This window comes from Macrotis lagotis, chromosome X (genome assembly GCF_037893015.1).
Source record: "Macrotis lagotis isolate mMagLag1 chromosome X, bilby.v1.9.chrom.fasta, whole genome shotgun sequence".
Lineage (NCBI taxonomy): Eukaryota > Metazoa > Chordata > Mammalia > Peramelemorphia > Peramelidae > Macrotis > Macrotis lagotis.
Genome location: NC_133666.1, coordinates 25,558,887 through 25,586,872, shown reverse-complemented (window position 1 = coordinate 25,586,872; position 27,986 = coordinate 25,558,887). Strand labels below are relative to the sequence as shown.

Here is a 27,986-nt window from a genome sequence, read left to right as displayed (position 1 = left end):
AGCGGCCCAATGAGAGTGTGCCTCTAGGGATGCCCCGCCCACGAGGCGGGCTGCGTGGTTAGAGTGACAGTTGGAGGCGGACTGTGGGTAACGGGTTAGAAGCTGTGTGAAAGAGAAGCGAAGCGGGAGCCGGTGGGCTGCTGCGGCCGTAGTCAGTCCGGGACTCCGCGTTGTCGTCATGTTCCGATGTGGAAGCGCCGCCGTGGCCGGCTTGGGGCAAAAGCTGGCGCCTTTGGTGCAGACGCTGCGCGCCCCGGGCCCGAAACAGAAGAGCCGGCTGCCAGGTAAGTTAGTTGCCTGAGGCTCGCCTTGCTGCGCCCGCCCCCGAGAACCTTGGCCAGGCCCTCCTCGTGCCCCCGCCAGCAGCCAGGCTCCTTCCGAATGCTCCTTCCCGCCTTCCTCTGGGAGCGCTCCAAACTCTACAGGCAGGACTGGCCGGCCTGACCTTCACCGGCATCAGCTCCCACCCCCACCCCCTAGCGCACGGGCTAGGGAATAGGGTGCCCCGCTGGCCTTGCCCCCTCCCCCGCCCACCTTCCTCCCCCTGCCTTAAAGCGCGCTGCGGGATACCCACGTGTGGGGGCAGGAGCTAGGCCCCGGGGGGGGACTGGCCACTGAATCCGAAAGAAGCCCCGCCTCTAACCGGTGGGCAGCCCGGCCAGTAGTGGCGAGCTGTGCGGCTCGGCCTCCGAGTGTGGGGAAACAGAAAGCCAGAAGCCCTGGGGAGGAGAGGACAGGGCAGGGCAGGGTGGCACAGAGAACGTACCGGGAGTCGAGAGGGCAGAGTTGTGTTCTGATCGAGTGGCAGCTGGGAAGTACTTCGGGGGAGGAGGTGGCATTGTACCTGAGTCCTGAAGAGAACGTGTAAGATTTCAACTAGGCAAGAGGAAAGGAATTGCAGAAACAGTGGACTGAAAGCTGCGAAGTCTAATGGAAAAAGCCCTGGATCTCGGCCATCTGTGCCAGCTGCGACTTAACTAAATCACTTAACTTAGTCTTTTCCCTCGTTTCTTCATCTGTTAACACAGATATCATCTACTTTAATCTAGCTTGAAGTTTCGGACGTCGATGTGAAAGATGTGAAAATTCCCAACTCTTTTCTATGTCAAATATCATTGAAACAACCTAAATAGGAGAGACATGAAGTAAATAGCAAAGAACTGGAATAAGCAGGCCAAAGATGAATTGAAAAATATGGTCCGTGTGACCTTTTGGTTGACTTCCATGTCAGCTTTTAGAGTTGTTTGTTAACCAGTGCAGAAGGTGTCTTCTGAGTCTGAGAAAGTAAATAATGCCGTTTGGGTTGTTTATCTAACCTAACATTCTGTTCTAATTACTAGCACCTGGGGAAGTAGCATATTTACCCTTGATGAGGTTGACCTCAAATAGTGAATGTTCAAAAAAAAAGTTAATGGTGTTGTATCAAAAAGCAGAATTCAAAGACTCACGTTCTAGTCTTGGTTCTGTTTCTGATACCAGCTGTGTAAACTTAGGTAAATCGTTTCACCCCTGGGCCTCAGTTTCATCTTCTGGCAAATAAGTGATTTGTATTAAATCTATTAAAAATCCTTTCCAACTCAGAATACTACAATCAGACACTCCAAAATTTCTTCCTTATTAGTCCATTTTTGAAAATGCCATCCATGAGTTTATCAGAACTTTTCATGAACTTCCCCCACACACACACCTCTTGTGGTAATTACCAACTTTTGAGATGCTTTATGAATTAATCTTTCTTTCACAGTTCATTGTAAATTCTCAATAATGCCAAAAGCAATATGAAAATGTTTCCCAATGTTTTTGCACCATTTTCTTGCAGTGCTTCCTAAATGAAGCTTTAATGTTTAAATGTTTTAAGTAATCTTACATTTAATCTGAAGGCTTCTGTTGTCAGCAACTTTAACAACATTGGTATTTAACAAATACCTTGATCTCCAGATGTCACCTTTGCTGTCTGTATACCAAAATGATGTAGACAAGTTACTTAATCTCTCAGATTTCACACATTTCTGAAAATGTAAACTTTTCCCCCTTTTGTAAATTTGACCTCCAACTTAACATCATTCTATCTATGGATTGTAAACTTTTTGATAAAATGTATTTTTCACACATACTTGTTGCTTAGGCTTTTATGCTTGATTTATGTAGTCTTGAAAGAATTTACTGATGTTAGTGCTAAAAAGAATTAGCAACTTTTGTTTACCCTCAGTAACTTGTTCAGAGATGACCTGCTATATTACTGCTTCTGGGTTTTTTCACTATTTTCTCCTTCATATAGATAGATAGATAGATAGATAGATAGATAGATAGATAGATAGATAGAAAGCCTTCCTTTACATCAGGGCTGTCCAAAATGCACCTGCAGTAAAATTTTATGCACCCCCTGTGGGTTTACCAAAATACTTTAGTAAATGAAGCCAAACTAAAATGACAAATCAAAATATATTTTCTATTGTTTCAAGAAAAACTTTTATAAGCAAAGATGGACAGGCCTGCTTTACATCAGAAAGAAATCTACCTCTTTATGACTTCCTAAGTAAAAAAAATGACCCTTTCACACTTCAGCCTTTCAAATAAATACTTGAAAACAGCTTCTATCCCCCTACTCCCAGTCATCTTTTCTCCAAGCTAAATGGCTCCTTCAACTGATCTTTACTTAATAGCATAATCCTCAAATGGCACATCCTTTCTTAGTAATCTTCTCTCTGAGTTTCTGTATGACCTTTCTGAAATGTGGGACTCCAAAATTAACATAATATCCTAATCTCCTCCCTTCTCTGGACACTCTTCTCTGCCTGCCACCCTAAGAACAGCCCATTCACTTTGGAACTACCATTTTTATACTGTGGACTCACATTTATTGACCTTGCTGGTGTACTAATAACTTTTTTCTAACCAGACCTCTCTTATATTTTGCAATTGCTTTTTAAAAACAAATATGGCACTAATTTGTCCCTAATTATTAGTTTTGACTCATCCTTACAACCTGTTAAAATCTTTTTGAATCCTGACTTTTTCATACTTTTAAAAACTATTTCTCCCAGTTTTTTAAATCCCCTGCACGTTTGATGATCCTACTATCTTTCTTTGTCTTTATCCAAGTCACTAACAGTGTTTAATACAACCTACCTCTCCCCTCCCTCCCTGAGCTTGTTTCAAAGATCCGTAAGACAGACCACTAATGTAAAAGTTCTTTTGCGCCCCAGAACATACTTTAGTGGACCATTATTACTAACATTCTTGCCCCTGGGTAAGCACTTTCCTTGTAATATTTTTATTAATATCTATTATTACCAATAATTCACATTTCTGTGCTGCTTTAATGTTTACAAAGAACTTTTCTCAGAACAACCCTGTGAAGCTCATATAAATGTTATTCTCATTTTAGGTAAGAAGAAATTAAACTTTTTTTTACTAATAAGACACTAGACTATTTAACATTTGAATCTCTTTGTTACGAAGGACCTTAAGAAATAATATCTCCCAATTTTACATAGTAACTTCCCAAGGCAACCCATTCCACTTTGGGACAGTTTGAAATGTTGGAAAATTTTTCCTTACATCAAGATTTGCATTAATTATTAGAGAAATGCAAATTAAAGCTTCTCTGAGGTACCACCTCACACCTCTCAGATTGGCCAATATGACCAGAAAGGATAATGATCATTGTTGGAAGGGATATGGGAAATCTGGGCCACTAATACATTGTTGATGGAGCTGTGAACTCATCCAACCTTTCTGGAGAGCAGTCTGGAACTATACCCAAAGGGCAACAAAAATGTGCATACCCTTTGATCCAGCAATACCACTACTGGGTCTATACCCTGAAGAGAGGATGAAAAATGGTAAGAACATCACTTGTATGCAAATATTCATAGCAGCCCTGTTTGTGGTGGCAAAGAATTGGAAATTGAGGGGATGTCCTTCAGTTAGGGAATGGCTTAGCAAACTGTGGTATATGTATGTCATGGAACACTATTGTTCTTTTAGAAACCAGGAGGGATGGGAATTCAGGGAAGCCTGGAGGGATTTGCATGAACTGATGCTGAGTGAAATGAGCAGAACCAGAAAAACAATGTACACCCTAACAGCAACACAGGGGTGATGATGAACCTTGATGGACTCGCTCATTCCATCAGTGCAACAATCAGGGACAATTTTGGGCTGTCTGCAATGGATAATACCATCTGTATTCAGATAAAGAACTGTGGAGTGTGAACAAAGTTCAAGGACTATTCCCTGTAATTTAGGGAAAAAACCTGATATCTTATTGTCTGATCTTGCTATCTCTTATACATTTTGTTTCTTCTTTAAGGATATTGATTTCCTCTCTCATCACCCCCAATTTGGATCAAGGTACAACATGGAAACAAAGTAAAGACTGACATAATGCTTTCTGTAGGGGGTAGGTGGAAGGAAGGAAGATTGAGGAAAAAATTGTAAAACTCAAAATAAATAAAATCTTTAATAAGATTTGCCCCTCCAACATTACTCCTAATTTTTCCCTCTAAGGTCAAGCAGGGAAAAAAAGTCTTAACCTTCATTCAAATGAATACCCTTCAAAAATACTTGAAATCAAGGGGAGGCTAGGTGGTGCAGTGGATAGAGCACTGGCCCTGGAGTCAGGAGGACCTGAGTTCAAATCCAGCCTCAGACACTTAATGACCTAGCTGTGTGGCCTTGGGCAAGCCACTTAACCCCATTTGCCTTGCAAAAAAATCTAAAAAAAATTACTTGAAATCAGTTGTCCTATTCCCTATCTTTCTCAGCTTTTACTGCATAAGTTTGGTGAGAGGCTTGCTTTTTCTTTTTTGTTTGTTTGGTTTTGGGGTTTTTTTTTTTTTTGCAAGGCAATGGGTTTAAGTGACTTGCCCATGGTTACATAGCTAGGTAATTATTAAGTGTCTGAGGCTGCATTTGAACTCAGATCCATGGGACTCCAAGGCCAGTGCTCTATCCACTGCACCACCTAGCTGCCCCTAGAGACTTGCTTTTTCTATAGGATATTCTTTTCCTTGTTCAACATTGGGCAAAGGATCAAAATGTAGACTTTCCCTTCTCCTTGCTATGTGTAAAAGACATTGGGTATACCTGATCCCTATTGTTACTATAAATAATGTGATCATAATTGGCATTTTAATAGTGCTCTGCACCCGTTACCACATTAGATTAATTTAAAATATATTAAGTCTTATGCTGAAAATCAGTATTTAATACTTACAAAGGTTGTGAGGCTCAGATGTGCAGAGCATCCTTTTCTTGCTAGACAAGTGTCAGCATGTGAGTGCTAAAGAACTAATGGGGGGGGCTAGGTGGTGCAGTGGATAAAGCACTGGCTCTGGAGTCAGGAGTACCTGGGTTCAAATCTGGTCTCAGACACTTAATAATTACCTAGCTGTATGGTCTTGGGCAAGCCATTTTAACCCTATTTGCCTTGCAAAAAAATCTAAAAAAAAAAGAACTAATGGGGAACTAATGGACATGATAGAGTTTGGTTTCTGTTCAGAGATGTTTTGTTTCATTGCCAAATACGTTACCCATGTGATTCAAATGATCAGTGGCCCCTGACCTGAGGTCCAAAAGTTAAATGGGTTTTTTTTGTATTATTCATGTAAAAGTCCTTGTAATCATCCTTACTTAAAAAGAGATACCCACTAGATACCTTGTGATAAGGATTCATACTGTCTTGTTGCTTCTGTCTAATATCTTTTTAGATAATGAGTTTGCCCCAGATTTTCTTTGTTTCATTTTTTTTTAAGTAAGGCAGTGGGGTTAAGTGACTTGCCTAAGATCACACAGCTAGGTAATTATTAAGTGTCTGAGGTTAGATTTGAACTCAGGTCCTCCTGACTCCAGGGCCCGTGTTTTCTATCTACTGTGCCACCTAGCTGCCTCTCTCCAGATTTTCTAAGTGGAAAACTTTCAGACTGAAAACAGAAGACAACTTCTTTGTACTTACTTCTCCTGGGATGTTGAATTTTCTAGAAATATTCCAAGAGTTCATTTAGTGCTTTGGCTATTCATCTATTTCCTACCCATGTTAGCTTTCTTCTGGATGCACAATGTCATCATCCTTGTCTAAATATTAAAAACCCAAACTCCAGAGAGGGAATGATATAGTCAGTGTTGTCTGAGGTTTAGAAAGACCTTGGGCAAGTCACTTAACTTTCTAATGCCCCCAGAAAATTCTTCTTTTTTCCTTTTGGTTTTTGCAAGGCAATGAGGTTAAGTGACTTGTTCAAGGTCTCACAGATAAGTATTAATGTCTGAGGTCCGATTTGAATTCAGGTCCTTCTGAATTCAGGGCCGGTGCTCTATCCACGGCACCACCTAGCTGCCCCTGCAAGTTATATTCCAACCTCAGACACTTCATAGATGTCTGTGTAACTTGGACAAGTCACTTAAGCCATTGCCTTAAATTTTTAAAAAGACTTTTAACTTGTAGTGTTTGATCTACCAATAAAATTATAGATCCAAACCAAAACAAAATAAAATAGAAAAATCCAAACCTAGTAACCATTGATTACTGTTTTTATTTCTTTTTCTCATCTTTCAACTGCTCATAGCTATTCTCTGTTACACCTAATTAATTGCTAGTTTTTGTAGAACATGATCAATTGGTAATTCTTTTCCCTGAACATATTCTGATTATTTAATGATGCTTTCATCTGTCTGAGACAACACTATCCATTTTCTGTCAAATTCTTATGCAATTCTAGTGAAATTTAAAAAGAATTATGGTCAACTTCCTAGTGGAAACTCCATTGGTTTAAATACTTTGTTTACTTAAATGACTTTTCTTCATGGCATGCAGATAGAGTAACCCCAAATTTACTTGAGCATGCCTGTACCCAAATTTTTGCTAAATATTGATCATAGACAAATAAGAAAAATGTAAAAGATCATAAACTATCCAACTCCAAATGTGTCACAGCTTTTGATGACCTTAATTGGTATAAATGCTCACAAATAACACCTTATGCTTTAAAAAAACAAAACAAGGGGCAGCTAGGTGGCGCGCAGTGGATAGAGCACCGGCCCTGGAGTCAGGAGGACCTGAGTTCAAATGCGGCCTCAGACACTTAAGAATTGCCTAGCTGTGTGGCCTTGGGCAAGCCACTTAACCCCATTGCCTTGCAAAAACCTAAAAAAAACTGTTGTTGGATGAATTGGTGTTCACATTTCTTAGAGGAGGCTTGTGGTATCGTGGACTCCCTTAAGAGTTATTTTCTTGGGGGGCGGGACCGCTCATGGGAGGGTGTGTGCGCCGGCAGGGGGCGCGATCTCCTCCCCCCACCCCTTTGTGTGCCTTTGGCGCCTTCCTGGCGGTCTCCCCAGCAGCTCTTGGGGCTCCCCGGCTGGGCTCGGGCTTCGCAGCCATGGACATCCAGAGACGGGTGACGCTGGAGCTGCGGAAGAGGAAGCCGGGGGAGGTGAAGGATCTCGTCCTGAATAACTGCTTGTTAGATTGGGGGCCTGACTTCAGAATTGGAAAACCTTGAGTATCTCAGCATGTTCAGCATCAACCTGGTCTCCTTGGCCAATCTACCCAAGCTTCCCCGACTTCAAAAGTTGGAGCTCAGTGATAACCACCTCTCTGGAGGCCTGGAGGTCTTGGCAGAACAAACACCCAGTCTGACCCAGTGAAACCTCAGTGGGAACAAGATCAAGGACATCAATACACTGGAGCCCCTGAAGAAGCTACCCAACCTCAAGAGCCTTCACCTTTTCAAATGCGATGTGACCATGCTGATGAGCTACCGGGAAAGTCTATTTGCCCTCTTGCTGCAGCTCACCTACCTCGATGGCTACAGGAAGCTCCAGACCCTGACCCCGAGGCCAATAGGGAGGGTCTGGACAGTGTTTGGGGGGAAAACGGGGAAGTGATAGGCGATGAAGAGGAAGAGGAGGAGCTTGATGAGGATGTAATTGATAATGATGAAGATGAGGATGAGGAAGAGGAGGAAGAGGATGATGAAGAAGATGGGGTAGAGGATGAGGAAGATGAAGATGATGATGGAGAGGAGGAGGAAGAGGAAACGAGCTGCAGACAATGAGGGGGAGGACAGTGAGGAAGATGAGGAGGACTGAGCCAGCTGCCCCACCCTGCAGTCAGTGAATGAGCAGCAAGTTGAGGATGGACTCTGCCAGCTTGCCCTTGTCCTTTGCTCCCTCAGCCCTGGGCACTGCTGGCTCTGGGGTCTGTTCTTTTCCAGAAGGGGCTTCACAGGCATTGTTTGACCAGGGGATTTGGTGACCAAAGGGTTCTCTCTGTCTTCAGGGGTGTTTTGTGCAACAATTTGTTGGAATTCTTTCTAAATCTTTGTTTCCAAGAAAAATATGTCCCATACTCTGCCTGAGCCCCGAAGGGGCAGGGGCTCTGGCACTTTCTCAGGATAAACCTTGCAGCCCCCTCCCTCTTCCCTCTTATTGGTCTTTTTAAATAAATAAAAACTGGAATTTAAAAAAAAAGTTATTTTCTTCATGCCCAAATAGGGTTTTGTCCATTTCACACTTAGTCATCCCTTCTAATACTAACGAGCTTCAAATTCAATTCATTCATTCAAAATTCATTTCCTTTATCCTGGGTGCCTCCTATCATTTCACACAAGCTCTGAAAGGAATGACCCTCCCAAGAATTAGCAAAAGACTTAGTGAATAGCTTGAGCTTGCAAGCTTCTGTATTATCTTAGTACTAGTATATGATAGTGTAAAAAGTATTAACCAGGGGTAGCTAGGTGGCATAGTGGATAAAGCACCAGCCTTGGAGTCAGGAGTACCTGGGTTCAAATCTGGTCTCAGACAATAATTACCTAGCTGTGTGGCCTTGGGCAAGCCACTTAACCCCGTTTGCCTTGCAAAAAAAACCTAAAAAAAGCATTAAGCAAGGCAACTGGAATGAAATTCTCTTTAGGCAGTTGATTGGAAAATGAATTTGGCATAAGAATTTTACTTCACTCTGTAAACTGGATCCTCGTTATGAGCTGTAAAAAAAATAGTATCTCAGCAAATAGTATCTGCCTTCAATGAGACTATTTAATTATGGCACCAAGCTTTGATTTTCTAAGTTAATAATTGGTTTTCCAAAGAAGTCTGCTCTAATATAAATATAAATTTAAAGCCACAAGGTTAGAAGTTGAATGGTTTTACCCAGGGCCAAAAAACAAAAGAAAGAAGAAATCTTAAAACATATCCAATTCTCAAAAAGTAGAAATCATAAATGTTGAGATATAATTTTTTCTGGTATTAGTTGAAAATATATTCCTTTGAATTGCTGGTATTTATATAGTGTTTTATGTATATTATCTCATTTTATTCTCATAATAACCCTGTGAGATAGGTGCTATTAATTATCTTACAGATGAGGAAACTGAGGCCAGTGGGGTTAATTAACTGAGGATTCTTAGATTTCTAGATTAATGTAGTGTTGTCTAGGCAAAGTGTGTGTGTGTGTGTGTGTGACACATACACACTAGTGAGCATAATGAATTGTGTCAGTAATCCATATATACTCAATTTTACTTGCAGAAGTTGTGAAGGAATATGGGTGAAGTGTCAAAATATCTATTATCTTTTCTAACCCATTTCAGATTTATTTAGAAAGCTAATATAATAAGCAACATTCAGAGCATACTTTAAAGTATTGGATCATCTCACAGTACTAACATTAAGTGGTACTGGAAGTGCAGATGTGTAAAGTCAAATGTTGTTCTTTTAAGATTTCACTCTTATTTTGAAAGTTGGTTAGGCAGCAGTGCAAACTGTTCAGCTCATTAACAAGCAACTTAATCAATATGTTTCATTGACTTATAGCTATTAATATATTCACGATTTTATATATTGTTTTGTCCAAGATCTATAATGTGTCTCTTAGGCAATCTGTTACAGCGATGGCATGTTCCTGTAGAACATCAAATAACAAGACAGATGACCAATTCTGGTGCTTCACAGAAGAAAATGGAGAGATCAATGTTACCTCTTATTGTGGGCTTAACAACCATGGGAGCTGGTGCATATGTAAGTAGAAAAACAGCTTATAAAAAGATGTTGCCAACTTCCATTAATAGCTGTTCTCTTAGTTTTATTTTGCTTCACATCTTATACAATTCCCTTTCTCCTTTTGGAGAGGCTTTCCAAAAATCTCCTTTAAAATACTATCTACAGGCAACTAGGTGGTGCAGTGGACAAAGCACCAGCCCTGGAGTCAGGAGTACCTGGGTTCAAATCCAGTCTCAGACACTTAATAATTACCTAGCTGTGTGGCCTTGGGCAAGCCACTTAACCCCATTTGCCTTGCCTTGTGTAAAAAAAAAATACTGTCTAATATCCCATGAGGACCAATTTGAGATTTACAGAAATTTTAACCTCATGTTGTCAGACTTTTCTCTCCTCACTTTAGTTAGCTTTTTCTCATAAATATAATTTGCCATAGCATTGTTGTCTATAGATTTGAGAAATTGGTTAAGATCAGGAATTGTGGCAGTTTCTTAGCCTAATCTGTAATTTAAAGTCTCCTTTGCCAAATCTCTCCATGTTACTGCTTGACAAGCACAGATATTAAAAAAACCACAGTATTTTATGCAAAGCATTTACCTTTTTTTCTTCAGTAAGGGGGAGACAGGGAAGGGGAAAATTCCCACTGCCTTACAGGAAATTTCAAAAGCAGTCTCATATGTGCCCAATTTTTTTTAGGTTAAAAGTGTTTTTGAGGCATTTAATTGTAAAAGTAGAATTGGAGAATTGTTATAATAAAACTGCTTAATTGAACTCTCATCAGGCCTAGCTGGTCACAAAAGGGTATATGAATGTTTGTCTAGGTGTGAATTTGGCAGTGATTATACTGACTCAGCAAATCAATTTCTGGTCTCATTCCACTATAAGGGCACTACCTGACCTAGTACCTAGTTGTGCCCGTGCTTGAAGGAAGCCTTTTGTTTTCTTCACTAAGAAGTCATTAAATTTCTGTACTTTTCATTGCTAGTTAAGTGGATGAAGAATTATTCTTCTGCCCAGATCATTAGGGAAAATTTGAGCTACTAATGAAAGTTATTTGGAATTGCCCACACCTTCATACCCTAACCTTAAAATGCATGAGGATGTCAGATAACTATTTGTGAGTAAAATAAAACATAAATCATCATAAAACATCTTCCTCCTCTTTTTTTAAATGCACAATTTCCCTTTGACAGCACTGATCAGAACTTGTGGTTAAAGTGGTCCTCACTGTCAGAAGAAGCCCTAGGGCTGCTTATTGGCTTAAAAAACTACACATGGTCATTATTTCAGTTCTATTGTATTTTATGTACTTTTAGATATTCTCCAATTGTATTTTATTCTAGTTTCTGCACTGGAATTTGACACCTGATCTAAACTAAATCAAATGCAAACTAACAGAGTAAAATATTTTCCTAAATGACTCCCTCCATTTTTCAGAGCAGATCTTTGTATCTGCAAATTTTGCATTTTCACATTTCTCATTTACTTTTTTGTTTCTATTTTATCTCATTCTTTCAAAAAAATAGCAAGAGGCATTTGTAGGGTTTGGATTTCATATATGTCTCTTTGTAAATGCTTCCATTTACTTTTAGATCCTAAATCACCTTTGCTGCTCTAAAGGTCTTACCCTAAACAGGGGTGCCAGACAGGCAGATTCTTTCTTGGACTGCCAGGTCATTAAATGTTGTATCCAGGGACATCAAGCCCCAGTTTTACCCTACCCCTTCCTGAAAAAGCCCAGCCATGTAGAAATTTTTGTAGACTTCTGAGGCTCTTGGATAAATGCCTACCTGTTCCCTGAGGTGGCTGATGACAAATCAGATATGACCTTGGGTCAAATTATGAGCTTTTGTGTTTTCCAGAGTACTTCCAGCTTTCACCTGAAGGTACTTTTGTGTTTTCATATATAAGTTTTAAAAGTAACTTTTAACATTTAATTTGACTTGGAGGGGCAGTTAGGTGGCACAGTGGATAGAGCACTGGCCCTGGAGTCAGGAGGACCTGAGTTCAAATCCAGCCTCAGTCACTTAATAATTACCTAGCTGTGTGGCCTTGGGCAAGCCACTTAACCCCATTGCCTTGAAAAAAAAGCTAAGAAAAAAAGAAGAAACTGTTATGAGGACTAGAAGGGACTTTTCTGAAATTTCTGTTGGAATTCTGTGGTTTAAACCTAATGCTTCCTAGACTGGAGATTTGAAGCCATGATTGACAGAGATGTGAGTTATCATCACTATTTTGGCAGTGACTATCTGTGGAGCTGTAGGCAAAGCTCTTAGCCTCAGTCTTTAGCTTCCCCCAGCCCATAGCTAGTGTGATAGACAGAGCCAAGATTTACAGTGCAATTGATATTTAAGCTTTGGGCCCTGAGTTATGAATTGGGTCCATTTGTCATTGTTGAGCTGTTGACAGTAATTGTTCACATTGTCTTATACTGAAAATAATACATTTCTTCTCAAAGATCTTCCTCAAGTTAAATAAACACTAAGGTATGCCTCTAATCCTTTTTCTATAAATGCTATTTTCCCAACCTGGTTTGTTTGTGTCCTTGATTTGGAATGCACAGATTAGAAAAGTATTTTGTATATTTTATATAATTAGATTTATTATTAAGACTTTTTTTAAACTCTTGGGAAAAGTCACTTGGTAATTAAACCTCATTTACAGCTTCTACATCAAAAGAAAAGCAATCTCATTCCTAGTTTTTTTCCACTAAATTTCAAGATTTTTCTCAAGCTGATACATAAATTTTCCACTGATTCACAAATCTGAAAGAAAGTTTCAGCTAGATTGGAGCTCTGTTCTGTGCATAGTTCAAGCTTCTGTGTTGGGGTTTTGTTTGATCTGACCTTGTGTCTGGATTAGGGTTTGTTGGGTAAAATCAAAAATACGTTTTAACTGTTAAAAAATAGCTCATTTTATGATTTCTCTCTCATCACATTCCATCTAGATCAATGCATACCATGGAAACAGTGTAAAGGCTAACAGACTGCCTTCTGTGAGGGTGGGGAGAGGGAAGTGAGATTAGGGAGAAAATTGTAAAATTCAAAATAAATAAATAATTTTTTGAAAAAATAGCTCATTTGATTTTTTTTCTTTTGCAATTTATCATATACAGAGGTAAATCTAAGCATCACAAAACAAGCATTCATTGAGTGCTTATTGTGAAGGCACCATGCTGGTCTTTTTCCAGAATTATTTATGAGGAAAGAGAAATTAACTTATTGGAGCTAATTGTTGATGTTTACTTGGAATCAGATTTATGATAATTTCTTAGATGTGGTGATCTTAATAATTTTCTGGAATCTATTGACATTTATAAATAATTCTAAGTAATATGAATTGTTGACTGGGAGGTAGAGAAGAGCAGAAGGATTGCAGCCACAGCTGATGGCAAGAGCATTGGCCCATTTTTTAACCAGAAGGCCATTGTACCAATGTAGTAGAGAGCTTAAAATAGATATATGTTTTTCTATCATTTTATAAATTTCTATGCATGGAATCCCTTTCCTGGAAAAAATAGCCCATTTAGGGGAAAAGTGAGTTATTCTTTATATAAGAAGGGTGATATGCAGTCAGTTAATACTTCAAGACATTTGTTTTCTGTCTAATTGCCCTGAGAGCTGGGAACTCTGCCAGAAAAAGATATGACCCAGGTCCTGAACCATTCCATCCTCCGATGTGATTTTTCAAGCTAGTATTTAGCTTATTATAAAACCACTTTATATCACATTTACCTATTCTGAGAGTTCATTTCTTCATTCTGTAAAATAAAGATCATGGTATTTGTACTATCCAGGGTTGTTAATGAAGAAAAAGCACTTTGGAAATGTTAGATTGCTGTAAATATGTAAGGTCTTTCTAGTGTACCTCCCAGTATAGATGATACCTTCACTTTACTTGGGCACTACCTGAAGAACCAAATACCAAATTTATTTGTGGCTTTAAGAGCCTAGGATATCCTAAAACTAGAAGGGTTTTCATTTATTTATAAATCTTCTCTTAACATCTAAAATAGACCCAGTGTTCTATTTCTCTTTGTTTATGAGAAAATACATTTTCCCTCAGTGTTTTCAACAAAAAGGAACTGACTTGATGTGAACAAAAGCTTATCATTTAGTTGAAATGTAACCGTATTGTTGTGTGAATAGTGCATAGAAGAATAGTGTTCTCACTCTGCTTGGGTCTGCAGGCCTATGTGACAGTGAAAGAGGACCAAAGGAGATACAGTGAAAGAATTTCAGGATTAGGATTGAGTGCAGAAGAAAAAGAGAGGCGGGATACCTTACCTGGTGAGTACTCTGTTCTTTGAACTGAAAACATGACTGGAAGCACAAACAATTGAAATTAAATATCTAAGTCGTTTGGTTGTCATAAGGACATATGGTGGCATCTGTGAGATTATCAACCTCTAGAAATAATGGTGCATTTCAGAACTAAAAGAGAAATGCAGTTATGGAGCTTAGAGAAAGTTTAGGTTCAAACATAAAACTAGTGAAACTTGTGGCTGAATCTAAAGAAATTTGGACCTTTCTGCTCCCCTTTTTGGCCTTTAGGTGAGTGGTCTCTATTGCTTTCCTCAACTCTCTCATCCTGGTCCTTGCCACATTGCCAGATTGGAAACCTAGTTTTATTTTCTCTATTCACCAGATGATTTAGGATTGAACTATGAATCTCTTATCTACCCTTGCTCACTAGGGAGGATAAAACTGTATATACATGTTTTTAAGTATATTTCTGAATTTCCAAGCTAAGGTTTAAGTGCAAGACAGATTCACCTTCAGAGAATCATTTACCTTTTTGTCATTTCCTACAGAGAAAAATAAAGGTAAAGCCTTCTTTCCTTTTCCATCATTATATTATGAGGTTTAGTAAGATCAGTGTGTGTTCATTGAGTCAAAGGGTGTAAAATAATTGCAAGGTGATTCTGAGCCTCTTAGAAGATTCTCCATGTCTGGTCTATCACTTTCAGTTCCAGAGAGAGAGCTAAGTGCCCAAATCAAGATACCAGCTCATGCTCCTTTCCTGCTGATTGGTGGAGGCACAGCAGCATTCGCTGCCGCCAGATCCATCCGAGCTCGTGACCCCGGTGCCAGGGTAAGGTGCATCTTCTCCTGCTTGGCAAGAGAATGCATTACAGCATTTACACACGAAATGACTTGGCACTGATAAAACTTTTTTGCATTTCTACAGGTCTTAATTATCTCAGAAGATCCTGAACTGCCATACATGCGCCCCCCTCTTTCAAAAGAGCTGTGGTTTTCAGATGATCCACATGTCACAGACACACTTCGCTTCAAACAGTGGAATGGAAAAGAAAGGAGGTACATACATTTGAGTGTCTAAAATGATTCTGACTGGAAGGGGCCTGGAAACCCCTAAAGGCTAGGAGAGCAGGAATTGACCCTGTGTAAATGGAAGATGGGATGACTTGGTAATACATTGAGAGCCATGGTCTTGCTTACAGTGCAGTGTGTATCAGTGAGTGGAACATTAACTAAACAATTCAGAGATTTAGATTTCTTTAGATTCAATTGACTGCCTGATATCTTGGCTTCCATCTTTGACCTTAAATCCTAGTTCTTTTGTGAAGAATCATGTGTCTGAGGTCTTTCGCTCATCCAGTTTAACTAGGCACACATTAAATCCCCTGTAAAAACAGTAGGAGAGGAACCTAAAAGGACTTGTTTCCTCGAAACCCTAGCAAAGTCCCTAGAATTGTGAGGGCAGTGGACTTACTCCTTGATCAGACTCTGGGGACTTCTTGCTTTGTCCTCTGTACCAAGAATTCCAAAACTTTTTTTTTTGTCATCAGTGATTTCTTTGATGTATATGCTTAAATGCTCCCCTTTACTATTTTTAAGCTGACCACACAAATGATCATTTCTCTCACAACTAATGCTTGGAAACTGAAGCAAAATCATCTCCTGGATCGGTCTCTTCTTCCATTGGGGGATGGGGTTATTGCTCTGGTTCAGAATGATTCTGGATCTGGGGTAACTGCCACTTTGTACGCTGTTCTGGAAGCTTTCTCATGACCTAATGAGCAACTGCCAGAGGCCATTTTAACTGCAGAAGTATGACATCGGGAAGGCTGATAGCAAGTATTTTTTAACTCTTTGTTCCCTCTCTAGCATATATTTCCAGCCACCTTCTTTCTATGTGTCTGCTCAGGACCTGCCTTACATTGAGAACGGTGGCGTAGCTGTTCTCACTGGCAAGAAGGTAGGTTTTAATGCTGCCTTTAACATTTGTCCTGCCAGTATGATCATGTCAACTAAAATGTCTTTGTATTGTCAGGGTCCACTGCTTAGTCTATACAGGCTTCTGGGAGTAAGCTAGTGTCTAACCTGAAAACAAAAATCCTCCAGGCCATCCTAAAAGTTTTCTTTCTCCCAGCTCTTCAGCCTTTTCCTCACCCCAGCAGATCTTGGGGGTGGTTGAGGAGGAGGGGTTGTCAACATACAAATTGCCCAGGACCAAAGAATGCCTTAGGCATAGACCTGTGTAAGAAACTCATCTTCTGACTTCAAAAAGAGATAATCTGTGAGAAAACAGCTTCGGGATCTTTCTATGTGCATATCTGACGACTCCAATGACATGAGGGTGTGTGGTCAATTACACTGGAAGGGAAACAGTAGTCCATTAAAACTCGGGCAACTTCAGGAATCAGAGGAGTTTTGCCCCAACCCTTATGACATAGAGAGTAGGCAAAGAAGGTGGGGAAGAAGCTGGAGATATGCCTGTACAGCTTATTATCTGAGAGGGTTTGAAGCAAGGGACAAGGTCTAAGGATGCGCTTCCCTCTAAGGAATGCCAAACATCATCGAATTATGATCAGTAAACCTTTACTCTCTATCTCTAAACAATTCCATTTCTATGCTTTTGTATCTGCTTTTGTTTTGTGTTTATAGTTCCTTTTGAAACACTCCCACCATGGTTTCAGCTGAATTCCAGCAAACATTTGTTAGTGCTTCCTGTGTACAGATTGCTGTACTAGGGAAGGTATAAAATTTGATAAGATGCAGCTTGCCCTAGTAAAAGGAAAAACCATTTTTTCCCCTCAGTCAGAGTAGATGGAGTACAGACTCCTAGAAATTGGAGCAGGGGAGAAAGGAAGACTGGAACATGAGGAAAAAGCTGACCAGATACTGGAAAACTCCAGGGGAGTTGAGACAGAGTGAGTGGGAACCCAGGCATGATAGCATTGGTGCCATCTAGACTCTCTCCTTTCCTCACCTGCTCATTCTTGGAGAATATCGCAGTTTGTTTTATGGAGGAGTGAGGCATCTTGAGCCTGACTCCTCAGTGCCTTAGTTTTTCCATACCTGATTCCACACCTCAAAGGTATTTCATGAAGGCCTCTATTAACTTGAACAGTTCTTTGCTGTAATTCCTCAAGGAGTTGTGATCAGTTAGGAGGTTATCAATGACAATTCTGAGGTGGAAGGCACATTCACCTATATTTCTTTCTCTGTATTTGTGTATGCCAGGTGGTACAACTGGACGTGAGGGACAATATGGTGAGACTTAATGATGGCTCTCAGATAACTTTTGAAAAATGCTTGATTGCAACAGGTTAGTGTTCTCTGATGTAACTTCCTTTTTTGGCATAGCTCATCCACATTGCAGTGACAGGTCTTCTCTTTAGAAGGCATCATTTAATTGGCTGGTCATATTCAGGAAAAATGAAATCCAGATCCTCTCCCTTGAGCAAACCTTCCTTAACCTACCCAGAGACTAAAGATGTCCCAGCATATCCAAATTCCCCTTGCTGATCTCCATAAGAACATGTATATTGCTTAAGGAAGTTACCTTCCTTCTCTCTTAGCCTAGGGGCATGTGACTTCATTCTAGATCCAAATCAGAGTATGATAGGGGAGACCAAGTCATTGCTTAAACTAATATTACTTTAGAATCTAGCAAACCCTTAGGGAATACTGGAAGGGAGCCTGGAAACAAAAAGCTTCTTTTTTTTAATTTGGGGGATAAATTGGGCCCTGTGAAGAGGAACTCTGCATTCTGTAGGTCAAGGGAAAGAAAGGGATGAGTCTGCTAAATGATCAGCTGGTACAGGACTCTTGTGTCCTGTTGATGTACCTGTGCTGCCAGCAGAGGGCGTGCACACCTCAGTTCTGAAAAAACCTTTGTGGGCTGGATGGTTGGTTGGGCCTAACTCATTTTATTCAATTCTTTAAAAGGAATTTTTCTCCCATTTTTCCAGGAGGGACTCCAAGAAATCTGTCTGCTATTGATAGGGCTGGGGTAGAGGTAAAGAGTAGAACAACACTCTTCAGAAAGGTAACCATCTGCTTTTATATTTTCTAGCTCTTGCTTATTTTGGAAGAAACAAGATAATCTTGTGGTCTCTTTATGATCTAGGAAAGGGGAGATCCACTTTTTTTTTAATTTCTGGTTCTTCTGCATCCTTGCTATCCATCCTTGGGCATGCCACTGCTCTTCTGCACCTAAGTGACTTCAGCTCCTCAGAAAAAAGTGTCCGTAGTGATTTCTTTTGTTCACCATTGTTCCTGCCCATTTCCCTTCCAGACTTGCCTTTTCCTGATGGCTTAAGTCATCAAAACTGTTCCTAGCCTCTTTATATTTCTCCTTGCAAGCGTTAAGGAAACTTTGTGTCCAGACATAGGGCCAGAAGGCTGTGCAGTTCTCCTAGCATGCTTTGCCACAGTAGGTGACTATTCAATATTTGTAAGATCTGTAGGGTTCTTGGTAGAAGGATGCTCTAGGTGGGGGAAGAAAGAAATTGATATTTGGGAAATTAGTATAACTTAGTTTTTTATACAGGAACATATTTGTAATTATAAATGGTTTCTATAACAGTTTGGGAGGAAAATTGTTTCCTGATAACTCCATTTGTTCCCTTTGGAAAACTATCAGACTAAACCAATGTAATTTTACAGATTGGAGATTTTAGAGCCTTGGAGAAGATTTCAAGGGAGGTTCAATCAATTACAATTATTGGTGGGGGCTTCTTAGGTAGTGAACTGGCCTGTGCCCTTGCCAGAAAAGGTGAGTACCTTACATTTTCATTTCTTTTTATTAGCTAGAAGGCACATGTTTCTTTTACAAAAGCCTCTTCCATCTTCACCCTTCCCTCCTTCTGGCGAAAATCACAGAGATAACTTTGCTGGTACCCCGGGGGAAAAAAGACTTCTGTTTGGCTTGGGAATTTACCTAGTGACGCTGAGCTTGAGACTAATTCCTGTCTGTGATCTCTAGCTGACTGGCAAAACTCAACAAGAATACTCTCTTTCTCTTTGGATGGCAGGCAGTATGGAATCTCCAACTTTGGCATATGGAATATTAATCATCTTTTTTTTCCATACCACCAGTCCTTGGACCAAGTCTCTTTAGAAGTAAATTATTGAGGAAAGTTGGTTGTTAAAAAGGGTTGGAAGGGAAACATAGAAGACAGAAAAATATCTTAGACCTCTTGCAAGAGCTTATGTGTGCAAAACATACCACACTGCTTCTGATGGATGAATAGGTTTGCAGATTTTCGAGTCTCTGAGCTCAAATCTGTGTGATTTTTTTTTGTCAATTCATTCAATATTTATCAAGCCCCTACTATGTATACCACGTTACTAATGATAGAAAAATAAGATGTGGCCCTTCTCTTTTTTTCTCTAAACATGGAAGCTCAATGAAATCAGAATGTTGGCCCAGAAATGGCACCATTCAGAAACACCAAAGCATTTGTGTTGGGAACTTCTGCCCAAGTTCTCAAAGGCAGTCTTAACTTATGCATTCAAGTGTGTTGTCTGAGTTTGGATACAGTGTTGGAACTAATGACAGCTCCATCCTGGCAGCCCCAATGTTTGACTTGTGAATGAGCTCTGATACCTGGCATGCTCTGACTCTATAAATTATGATTATCAAGTAGATATTAGAAAGGAGAGTAGTAGGCATGCTCACAGTCATTTAAATCAACATAGGGAGATGCTTCAGTCTACTCCACACACACATATAAGATTGGCTGCGCTCTCCTAATCAATTCATTCTTGGCTTTATTTTGGTTTTGTTTTTCAGCTCGAACGTTGGGCACGGAGGTGATTCAGCTCTTCCCTGAGAAAGGAAATATGGGGAAGATCCTCCCAGAGTACCTCAGCAATTGGACCACAGAAAAAGTCAGGCAAGGTAATGAAGGGCTTTCCAGAGAGTTAACTAACCAGTTTTTTTTTTTTTCCCTGAAAGGGAGGGTTCCCTGAAGCATTGGGTTGGAGGGAGATGGAAGGTGAGGGACACGTGTTGGGAAGTGACTGCAATGTTAACTCCCAATTTGTCAATAAAGCATTCTTTTTTTAAACAACTTTTTTAAAACAACTTCAAAGTCATTTCCCCTTTTGTCTCAAGAGAAAATTGTAGCTGGTAGTCTATTATAATGGGGAAAATCCTGGATTTAAAATAGAGGACCTCAGATCACGTCTGTACTGACTCTGCCACCTGCTACCAGTGTTACCTTGGGCAAGTCACTTCCCTTCTCTGTGTACTTCCCTTGTTTGGCTTATTTGGATAGCCAGTATGCTACTATAGAAAGAGCACTGGCTTCAAATTCTAGCTATGTCACTTTTCCTTGGGATCTTCTGGGCTTTCATGTCACTGCCTATCTTGTGTGAGGGGCTTGGACTAAAGGACCTTTTGGGTCCCTTCTAGCTTAAGATCTCTGATCCTCTAATTCTTTGTAAAATGTTGAGTTAGACTAGACCATCTCTCAGATCCCTTGTAGCTCTCAGTCGTACGATTGTATGTGATACACCTTTCACTTATTACCAGGGTACCCTTTGGGTTGGGCCTGAGGCCTTCTTCACTTCTTTAGATGTTGTTTCCATGTGTGTCAGTTATGCTTGCCTAGTGTTCTAGACACTCATATGTGACCTGAAGGGTGAATGCCACATTCTCACAAGTGCTAAGAATAAGCCAAAGGTTTGAGCTTCTTACTAATGACTCACATTATTAATTATTATTAATTTTCCTCAGAGTGAGGTCTCATCTCACCTGCCTTTTATATTCCCTTGGTCACTGTCACTTCAAGGCTGTTTCTTTCCTTTCCAGAGGGAGTTAAAGTAATACCTAGTGCGGTTGTGCAGTCAGTTGGTGTCAAAAGTGGCAAGTTGCTCATCAAACTGAAAGATGGAAGGAAGGTAAGAGAGATGTCATCAGGGCTGCAAAAAAAAACAGGACTTTTGCTCACATACTTCCAAAATTTCATGTGGAATAATCCACAAGCTTTGCAAGTACAAATCACAGCCTTCACCACACCTTACTCTTAGGCTAGCCAAAGAATGTGTTCTCATGTAGGCAGCCGTCTTTGAGATGAGCCTCTTGATACTTTAGTTGCCTCTCAGAGTAGCCTTATTTATGAAGCTTGCCCTCTCTAACAGAGCCTTTGAGAAACCATGGTCACCTCTGGAGAGGGAGGATTTAATGTAGTTTCCACCTCACATACAGGGGAGAGGGAGTGGAACACGGAGGAGAGAGTTGTGCTCTTGTCCTTGCTTTTTCTTTCCCCTTCATTTAACACTAGTGGAATGGTTTCTTGGCAGCCATGATTAACCTTCCATAGTTTTCTCTGGAAGTGTGCCTTCCCAGTTAAAAAAAAAAAAGACTCACCAAGCGAGTTAGAGCAAACAACTAGGAGCCACTTTTCCCTTAACTCCACTCTGCCTATATCCCAGCTTGCTGGGTCCATGTTGGGTAATAGAATTCTCTTGCTGGGTCTTCTTATTAATTCAAATACATTTATAAGTGAGGAATTGGTTAGTGATTTTTTAAAAAGTCGTATTAGCTTTAAAAGATATGTATCAGCCACATATAAAAATACATGAGGTCGATCAACTGTCTTTTCCTCTTTAGGTAGAAACTGATCACATTGTTGCAGCTGTTGGCTTGGAGCCCAATGTTGAGTTGGCCAAGACTGGTGGCCTGGAAGTAGATTCTGATTTTGGGGGCTTCCGAGTAAATGCAGAGCTCCAGGCACGCTCTAACATATGGGTGGTAAGTATGTCACACCAAACCAGCCAGTGTTCAGTGACAACAGCCTGTGAACAAGTTACCCAGTTATTATTTGGTTCTAAGCAGTAACTTTAAGGAAATGAGGTAAAAAAAAGTATTTGAGGCCTGAATGTAGAAATAAATGTTTAAGTGAGTTTAATATAAATACTTAAAATAGTTCAGTCCCATCTCTCTTGGAGGTCGTTCGCTGTAATAAAAAAGCTACCAGATTTCGGATCCAGAAGACCTAGGTTCAAATCTTGGCTCTACTGTTTAACTCCCTAGATAACTGTCCCTCTCTGAAACTTCAGTTTATCTACAAAATGAGGGGACTTCCAGCCAAGATGGTGGAGAGAAGACAGACACTGTGCTAAAGTCTCCTGATCTTCCTTCATACATAATATCGACAAAATGAAAGTGTGGGACGACTTGATCTCATCCAGCTCTTAATTCTATGATCCTGAGAATAATTCTTTCTGCAGGGGAGAGAGACAAATGAGATAGATGACTTTTCAAGGGGACTTCGGACCCTCCTAGGTGTTACTATACTTGTTCTGCTCCCAGTGCTCACACTGTTTCTGTTTCTAAGGCAGGAGATGCTGCATGTTTCTATGACATCAAGTTGGGGCGGCGACGGGTAGAGCATCATGATCATGCTGTTGTGAGTGGAAGATTAGCTGGAGAAAATATGACCGGGGCTGCCAAACCATACTGGCATCAGTCTATGTTCTGGTAATGTTATTTGTTTGGGAAATTGTTTGGGTCAGTTAGATCAGTTGATCAGAAAGTGGGGCCAAGCACAAGGCTATAGATTTGATCCTGGTGTGAACCAGTTAGCAGTATACTAAGTAACAGTTCAGTCCCTGTGCCAGTTGTGGTAAGATAAGTCAAGGAGGAGAGTATGAATGGTATTACTGTGCTATACATAACAGTGCAAAATGCAATCATTCAATAAAGTCCATCTTTATGAGTACTTTACTAGTCCAAAATTTCTAAAAGCAGCAATAAGAATTAATAAAACCAGCTTGTTCTTATTATAACTTTTAAAGCAATCAAATCAAGTGGAGCACAATCAGACACATTGAATTGGGTAGAGCTAGGATGATAATTGTGGGTCCTCAGCAGTGTGGAAATTATAAAGAAGATAACATTTTCTTAAATAATGTGAACAGTGAGGGGCAGCTACCAGCCTTGGAGTCAGGAGTACCCGGGTTCAAATCTGACCTCAGACACTTAATAATGACCTAGCCGTGTGGCCTTGGGCAAGCCACTTCACCCCATTGCCTTGAAAAAGCTAAAACAGAAAAATAATAATAATAATGTGAACAATGGAAAGTCCCACTAAAACCCCCAGGGTACAGGTGACACTGGACTGATCCAAATAGCCAAACACCCACCAGTAATCTAAGTAGACAAGAAAAAAGTGTGGGAAAGTAGGCATATAAGCATGAGACCTTGGACAAATCACTTTCCTTCTCTAGGCCTCGGTTTTCCCTATAAAATCTGGGAGTATGACTAGATCTCTAATTGTCCTTCTTAGCGCTAACGTTTTTGAAATTTCTATGAAATTTCAGGGGGAAATTCAAAAATATACTTAAAGGGTCTCATTAACATAAGTTCAGTTTGAGTTGGGATTGTTTCATTCATTATATTTGTATCTAGCACAGTGCCCTGCACATGGGAGAAAATAAATCTTGGTTGATCAATTAACTGTTGTGACCTACAAAATGAATCTGAGTCACTCTAGACGTCTCCCTGAAGGTCGCCAATGTGCTACGGGGACTTTAAAATATAGGGTGTTATTTTGGCCCATCCTCTCTCTCTTGGAATGCTGAATGGAGGTCTAGTCCCTCACCCTATCAGAAAGACTCGGCAGAGAGGGGAAAACTTGGAGGGAAGGCTGATTGAAATGGGCAAGAAAATGGAGATTCTTTTGAACAAAGATAGAATTCTTTAAGGACAGTTTCTTTTGCATAAGAAATAGTTGTCTTTTAAAGGAATTTTCCTACTTGGAAAGGACAAAGTCAAGAGGGTATAGAATCAACCACTCATTCATTTAGTGCCCACTTAAGTGCTGGTAGGCAAAGAAACCGTGAAATGTTTCTTGCTCTCATGGAGCTTACCTTCTGTTGATAAATTCGTGATTAAGTGTGAACCTAGCTATAAATGCCTAACTTGGGGGTTCCCTCTTGATACGTGAAGAGTAGTTGTAGGACAGTAAATGGAAGTAGTTTACAAAGTGTGTGATAAGCTTCTGGGGCTCATTACCCCCAAGAGGTGGGTGCTATAGGCTAAAACATAAGATTCAAGAAAAATTAAGGTAAATACATGGATTAATAACTTTTGATTAGTTAAGGGAAATAAACCCTTAAAGTTGAAGTCTCAGGGGCGGCTAGGTGGCGCAGTGGATAAAGCACCGGCCTTGGAGTCAGGAGTACCTGGGTTCAAATCCGGTCTCAGACACTTAATAATTACCTAGTGTGTGGTCTTGGGCAAGCCACTTAACCCCATTTGCCTTGCAAAAAAAAAACAAAATAAAGTTGATGTCTCATACAGTATAGCTAGACTTGTCCACAAACTAACATGGATGTACTCTGCCACTAGTCTGACCTGGAATGACATTTTATAAAGCCATTCGGCCTGTGTACAAAACCAGTACCCCAGAGCACCTGTACTACCTTGTTTTCTTAATATCTTAGCCGGATACCTCCTTTCCTTTTTCTGCAGGAGTGATCTGGGCCCCGATGTGGGTTATGAAGCTATTGGTCTTGTGGATGGTAGTTTGCCCACAGTTGGGGTTTTTGCCAAGGCTACTGCAAAAGACACCCCCAAATCAGCAACCGAACAATCAGGTAAGGAGGTATCAACCATTTATTTGCCCTGGAACAGTGTCAGGAGGCAGTGTGGCATGGTCTGTACAATCCTGGATTTCTTTCTACACACCAGATTTTCTAGGTTTTCTCTGAAAAGGGTTTACATATTTCAAGTGAGACAACTATCAAGGAACTGTCTCTTTGTTTAAAGCTAAGCTTCAAAGCAGATCAAGGGCACAGATCTCTTGACAGGTTAGTAGCTAGGGGCCTAGAATCATTGGTTCTCTAACCTGAGCCACCTAGGCTTTTGCCACTTCATCTCCTCTTTTCTGGGTAAAAGGAAAGACCTGAGTAGTGATGAAAACCAGGCCTTTTTAGGTTGTGTAGTTCCACGGCTGGATTCGGTACCCAGCAACCAGACGGGAAACCTTGACTTGATGTCTGTTGGCCACCAGGGGGCTCTGGGCTCAGGAAAAAAAAAAAGTCTGGTTACTTCCTGAATGGCCTCTTATAATCCCTCCCATTTGTCAGCCCCTGATGTCAGTTTTTCTTTCTATGGGAGATTTGCCTCTTGCATGGAGGTCTCTCCCCAGGGTAGCACTCATTGGCTCCTATGTCTTTGTCCCTGCTCCCTGCTCTAGAGTCAGGACTGGCTGGAGTTGCACAGCCATCGCGACTATCCATTACAAAAGCATTGCTTTCTGTGTTCTAAGAATGGCAGATTTTTTTTTTCTCAAGAGAATAAGACCATTTACTTGGTTCTTTTCCTAAGGAACTTGAAGTACATTTATATCCATGATCCTTGATTCTGACCTCTCCTCTCCCATGAGGCAGAGAGACAAATATTTTATATTGGCAGTGCTAGAAAAGGGGGCTGGGATTATTGAATCCCAGTTCATTTTTCTGCCCACTGGGAAGGAGCCTAGGAACTCCCAAGGGATGGAAGCCATCTGCCCCGCCCCCATTCTGCCTATATTCCCCTTCCCTGGTCCAAGCATTCCCAGAATGCTTTTTAGGCTGCAGTCTCCTCTACAGTTCCCACCTAGCATAGTGCCTTTACACAGAGCATGTGTAGATACTTAATAAATATTTGTTTAATTTAAAAGAAAACAGGAGCTGTCCCCAGCAAAACTGTAAAATGAAATAGCAAGTGAAAGAGCTCTTGAAGCATACCAGAGCAAGCAGGACTGAGCTTTCTCTGGCTTTAGTGACAAGTGTCACCCATCTGTGAAGCTCACTGGGACAAGTCTGTAAGAATACTGTGCTTCTAAAGTGTTCCCAGATCATCTTTGTATGCTTTTGTCACAGGTACTGGTATTCGTTCAGAAAGTGAGACAGAGTCAGAGGCTTCTGACATTGAGATTCCTACCAGTGATGCCCAGACTCCACAGAAACCTATAAATGGGGAAGACTTCGGCAAAGGTGTTGTCTTCTATCTCAGGGATAAAGTTGTGGTGGGCATCTTGTTGTGGAACATTTTTAACCGGATGCCAATAGCAAGGAAGGTAGGTGTCTGTTTAACTTTTATAGGGGAAGGGAAGGGATGAAGAATGAAAGTATATAAGTTAGGAAATGTTCTCATAACCTCATCAGGCTTCCTGAAAATTTACAGATTCCTCACATTTCCCAAAGCTCTGGGATTTCACTGATAATGGGCACTTACTCTGCTGATGTAGGTTCAGACCCCCTTGACAGACCTTAGTAAATAATTTCATGGATTTGTCCAGCCTGTGAAATTCATCCTCCAGCAGCCACCCTTCTAGAGATGAACCTTTTCATTTAGCTAGCTAGTCCAGTCTTCAGATAATGGTCTCCACAACTTTCCAGCTTTCTCTAAGTGTGTGCTTGGATAGTATAGCATTCAGGAACTCAGGTTTGCCTTCTGGCCATCCTGAGGCATTAGGAGGGTACTTGGATTGAGGCAGAGCCAACCCAACATGGTCTGTACATATAAGCAAGACAAAGGCTTGGTCCTGACTTAGGGACATTTCCTCTTTTCCCACCTGATTTGATGGGATAGGAGATGACAGACAGACAACCCTGGGTTAATGTAAATCTGTTTTCACTAGTTCAGCACCATGTGTTATTTGAGAGGAGTTTCAAGATAGCTGGGTTCTCATGGGCCTGGAGTGAACTCACATGGCGCTGGTTAGTGACTCAGTGTTCCTTTTTCCCTTTCTCCCTCAGATCATTAAAGACGGAGAGGAGCATGAAGATCTTAATGAAGTAGCCAAGCTTTTCAATATCCATGAAGATTGAAGTCCCTGCAGTAAATGAAGGAAGCGAAACATGGGACTAAAAAGCAATGGGAAAGTAAATAAATCAATAAATAAAAGCAATGGATACCAACCAGGGGTGAGAGGAGCACTTTACAGTTTCCTATGTCATCTTTGTCCATATGTACCCCAAGGCCACTGGTGAATGGTTTGTTATCCCCAAAAACTCTGAAGTATCTGCACCTTGAAATAAAATGTGTCTCTTCTCAATTCGTTATTATTCTATTTTAAAGAAAAAAGAGAGGGTAAAGGAAGGGGATATAGATTATTTGGGTGGATATACAGATGAAAGCTTCCAGAGCAGAAGCTGATCCTGGAAGATTGTTGAGACTGACTTGCGTTATGGGCTTGCTCTTACTTTATTAGGCGGTTTATTTTTGTAAATTTGTTTTAATCATTCAATTTGCCTTCTCACCTTCCTTTCCCCCACCCCATCCCAGTAGAGAACACAAGAAAAACAAAACCCACTATAAATATATAGAGTCAAAATAAATTTCTGTGTTGACCATACTACAAAAAAAATGCTTTTCATTCTGTCCTCTGAGTCATTTACTTATCTTTTAGGAGATAGGTGGCATCATTAGTCCTAGGGAGTCTAGCTTGATCATTTCGCTGATAGAAGTTCAGAGCATTAGTGTTCTATCACATTTATATGCCCTAACTTTTCCATTCCCCATTTTATGAATACTTTCTCAGATTTACATTCTTGCCACCATAAAAAGAACTATAAATATTTTTGTATATCCTTAGTTTGCTTTGCTTAGTACTAAATCCTCCCTTAATTTACCCTTCCTCCTTTCCCCCTTTCTCTTCTTTTCCTGTTTTTCTGTACCCAACTCTGGGTATTCTAACTCCTTTTTTTATTTTTTGCAAAGCAGTGGAGTTAAGTGCC

The 27,986-nt window shown here is 40.5% G+C and overlaps 1 protein-coding gene and 1 pseudogene across 1 annotated transcript; both read left to right on the top strand.

Annotated features, from left to right (window-relative positions):
* Positions 1-77: 77 nt before the first annotated feature.
* AIFM1 (apoptosis inducing factor mitochondria associated 1) lies at positions 78-27,614 on the top strand. The gene is made up of 16 exons (XM_074208452.1): positions 78-284; positions 9,875-10,017; positions 14,186-14,285; positions 14,966-15,090; positions 15,187-15,317; positions 16,128-16,218; positions 17,487-17,571; positions 18,218-18,294; positions 18,915-19,023; positions 20,044-20,151; positions 21,067-21,155; positions 21,868-22,008; positions 22,595-22,737; positions 24,733-24,857; positions 26,127-26,323; positions 27,006-27,614. Exons 1-16 carry the CDS (start codon positions 179-181, stop codon positions 27,075-27,077), a joined length of 1,842 nt encoding a protein of 613 aa, XP_074064553.1. The 5' UTR covers positions 78-178; the 3' UTR covers positions 27,078-27,614.
* Positions 7,380-9,867, top strand: LOC141503252 (putative acidic leucine-rich nuclear phosphoprotein 32 family member C; annotated as a pseudogene).
* Positions 27,615-27,986: the final 372 nt, after the last annotated feature.

Coding starts and splice junctions, on each gene's coding strand:
- AIFM1 (XM_074208452.1), top strand. CDS start 179: ATGTTCCGATGTGGAAGCGCCGCCGTGGCCGGCTTGGGGCAAAAGCTG. Junction 15,091..15,186: donor CTCGTGACCCCGGTGCCAGG/GTAAGGTGCATC, acceptor GCATTTCTACAG/GTCTTAATTATCTCAGAAGA. Junction 21,156..21,867: donor AACTGAAAGATGGAAGGAAG/GTAAGAGAGATG, acceptor TTTCCTCTTTAG/GTAGAAACTGATCACATTGT.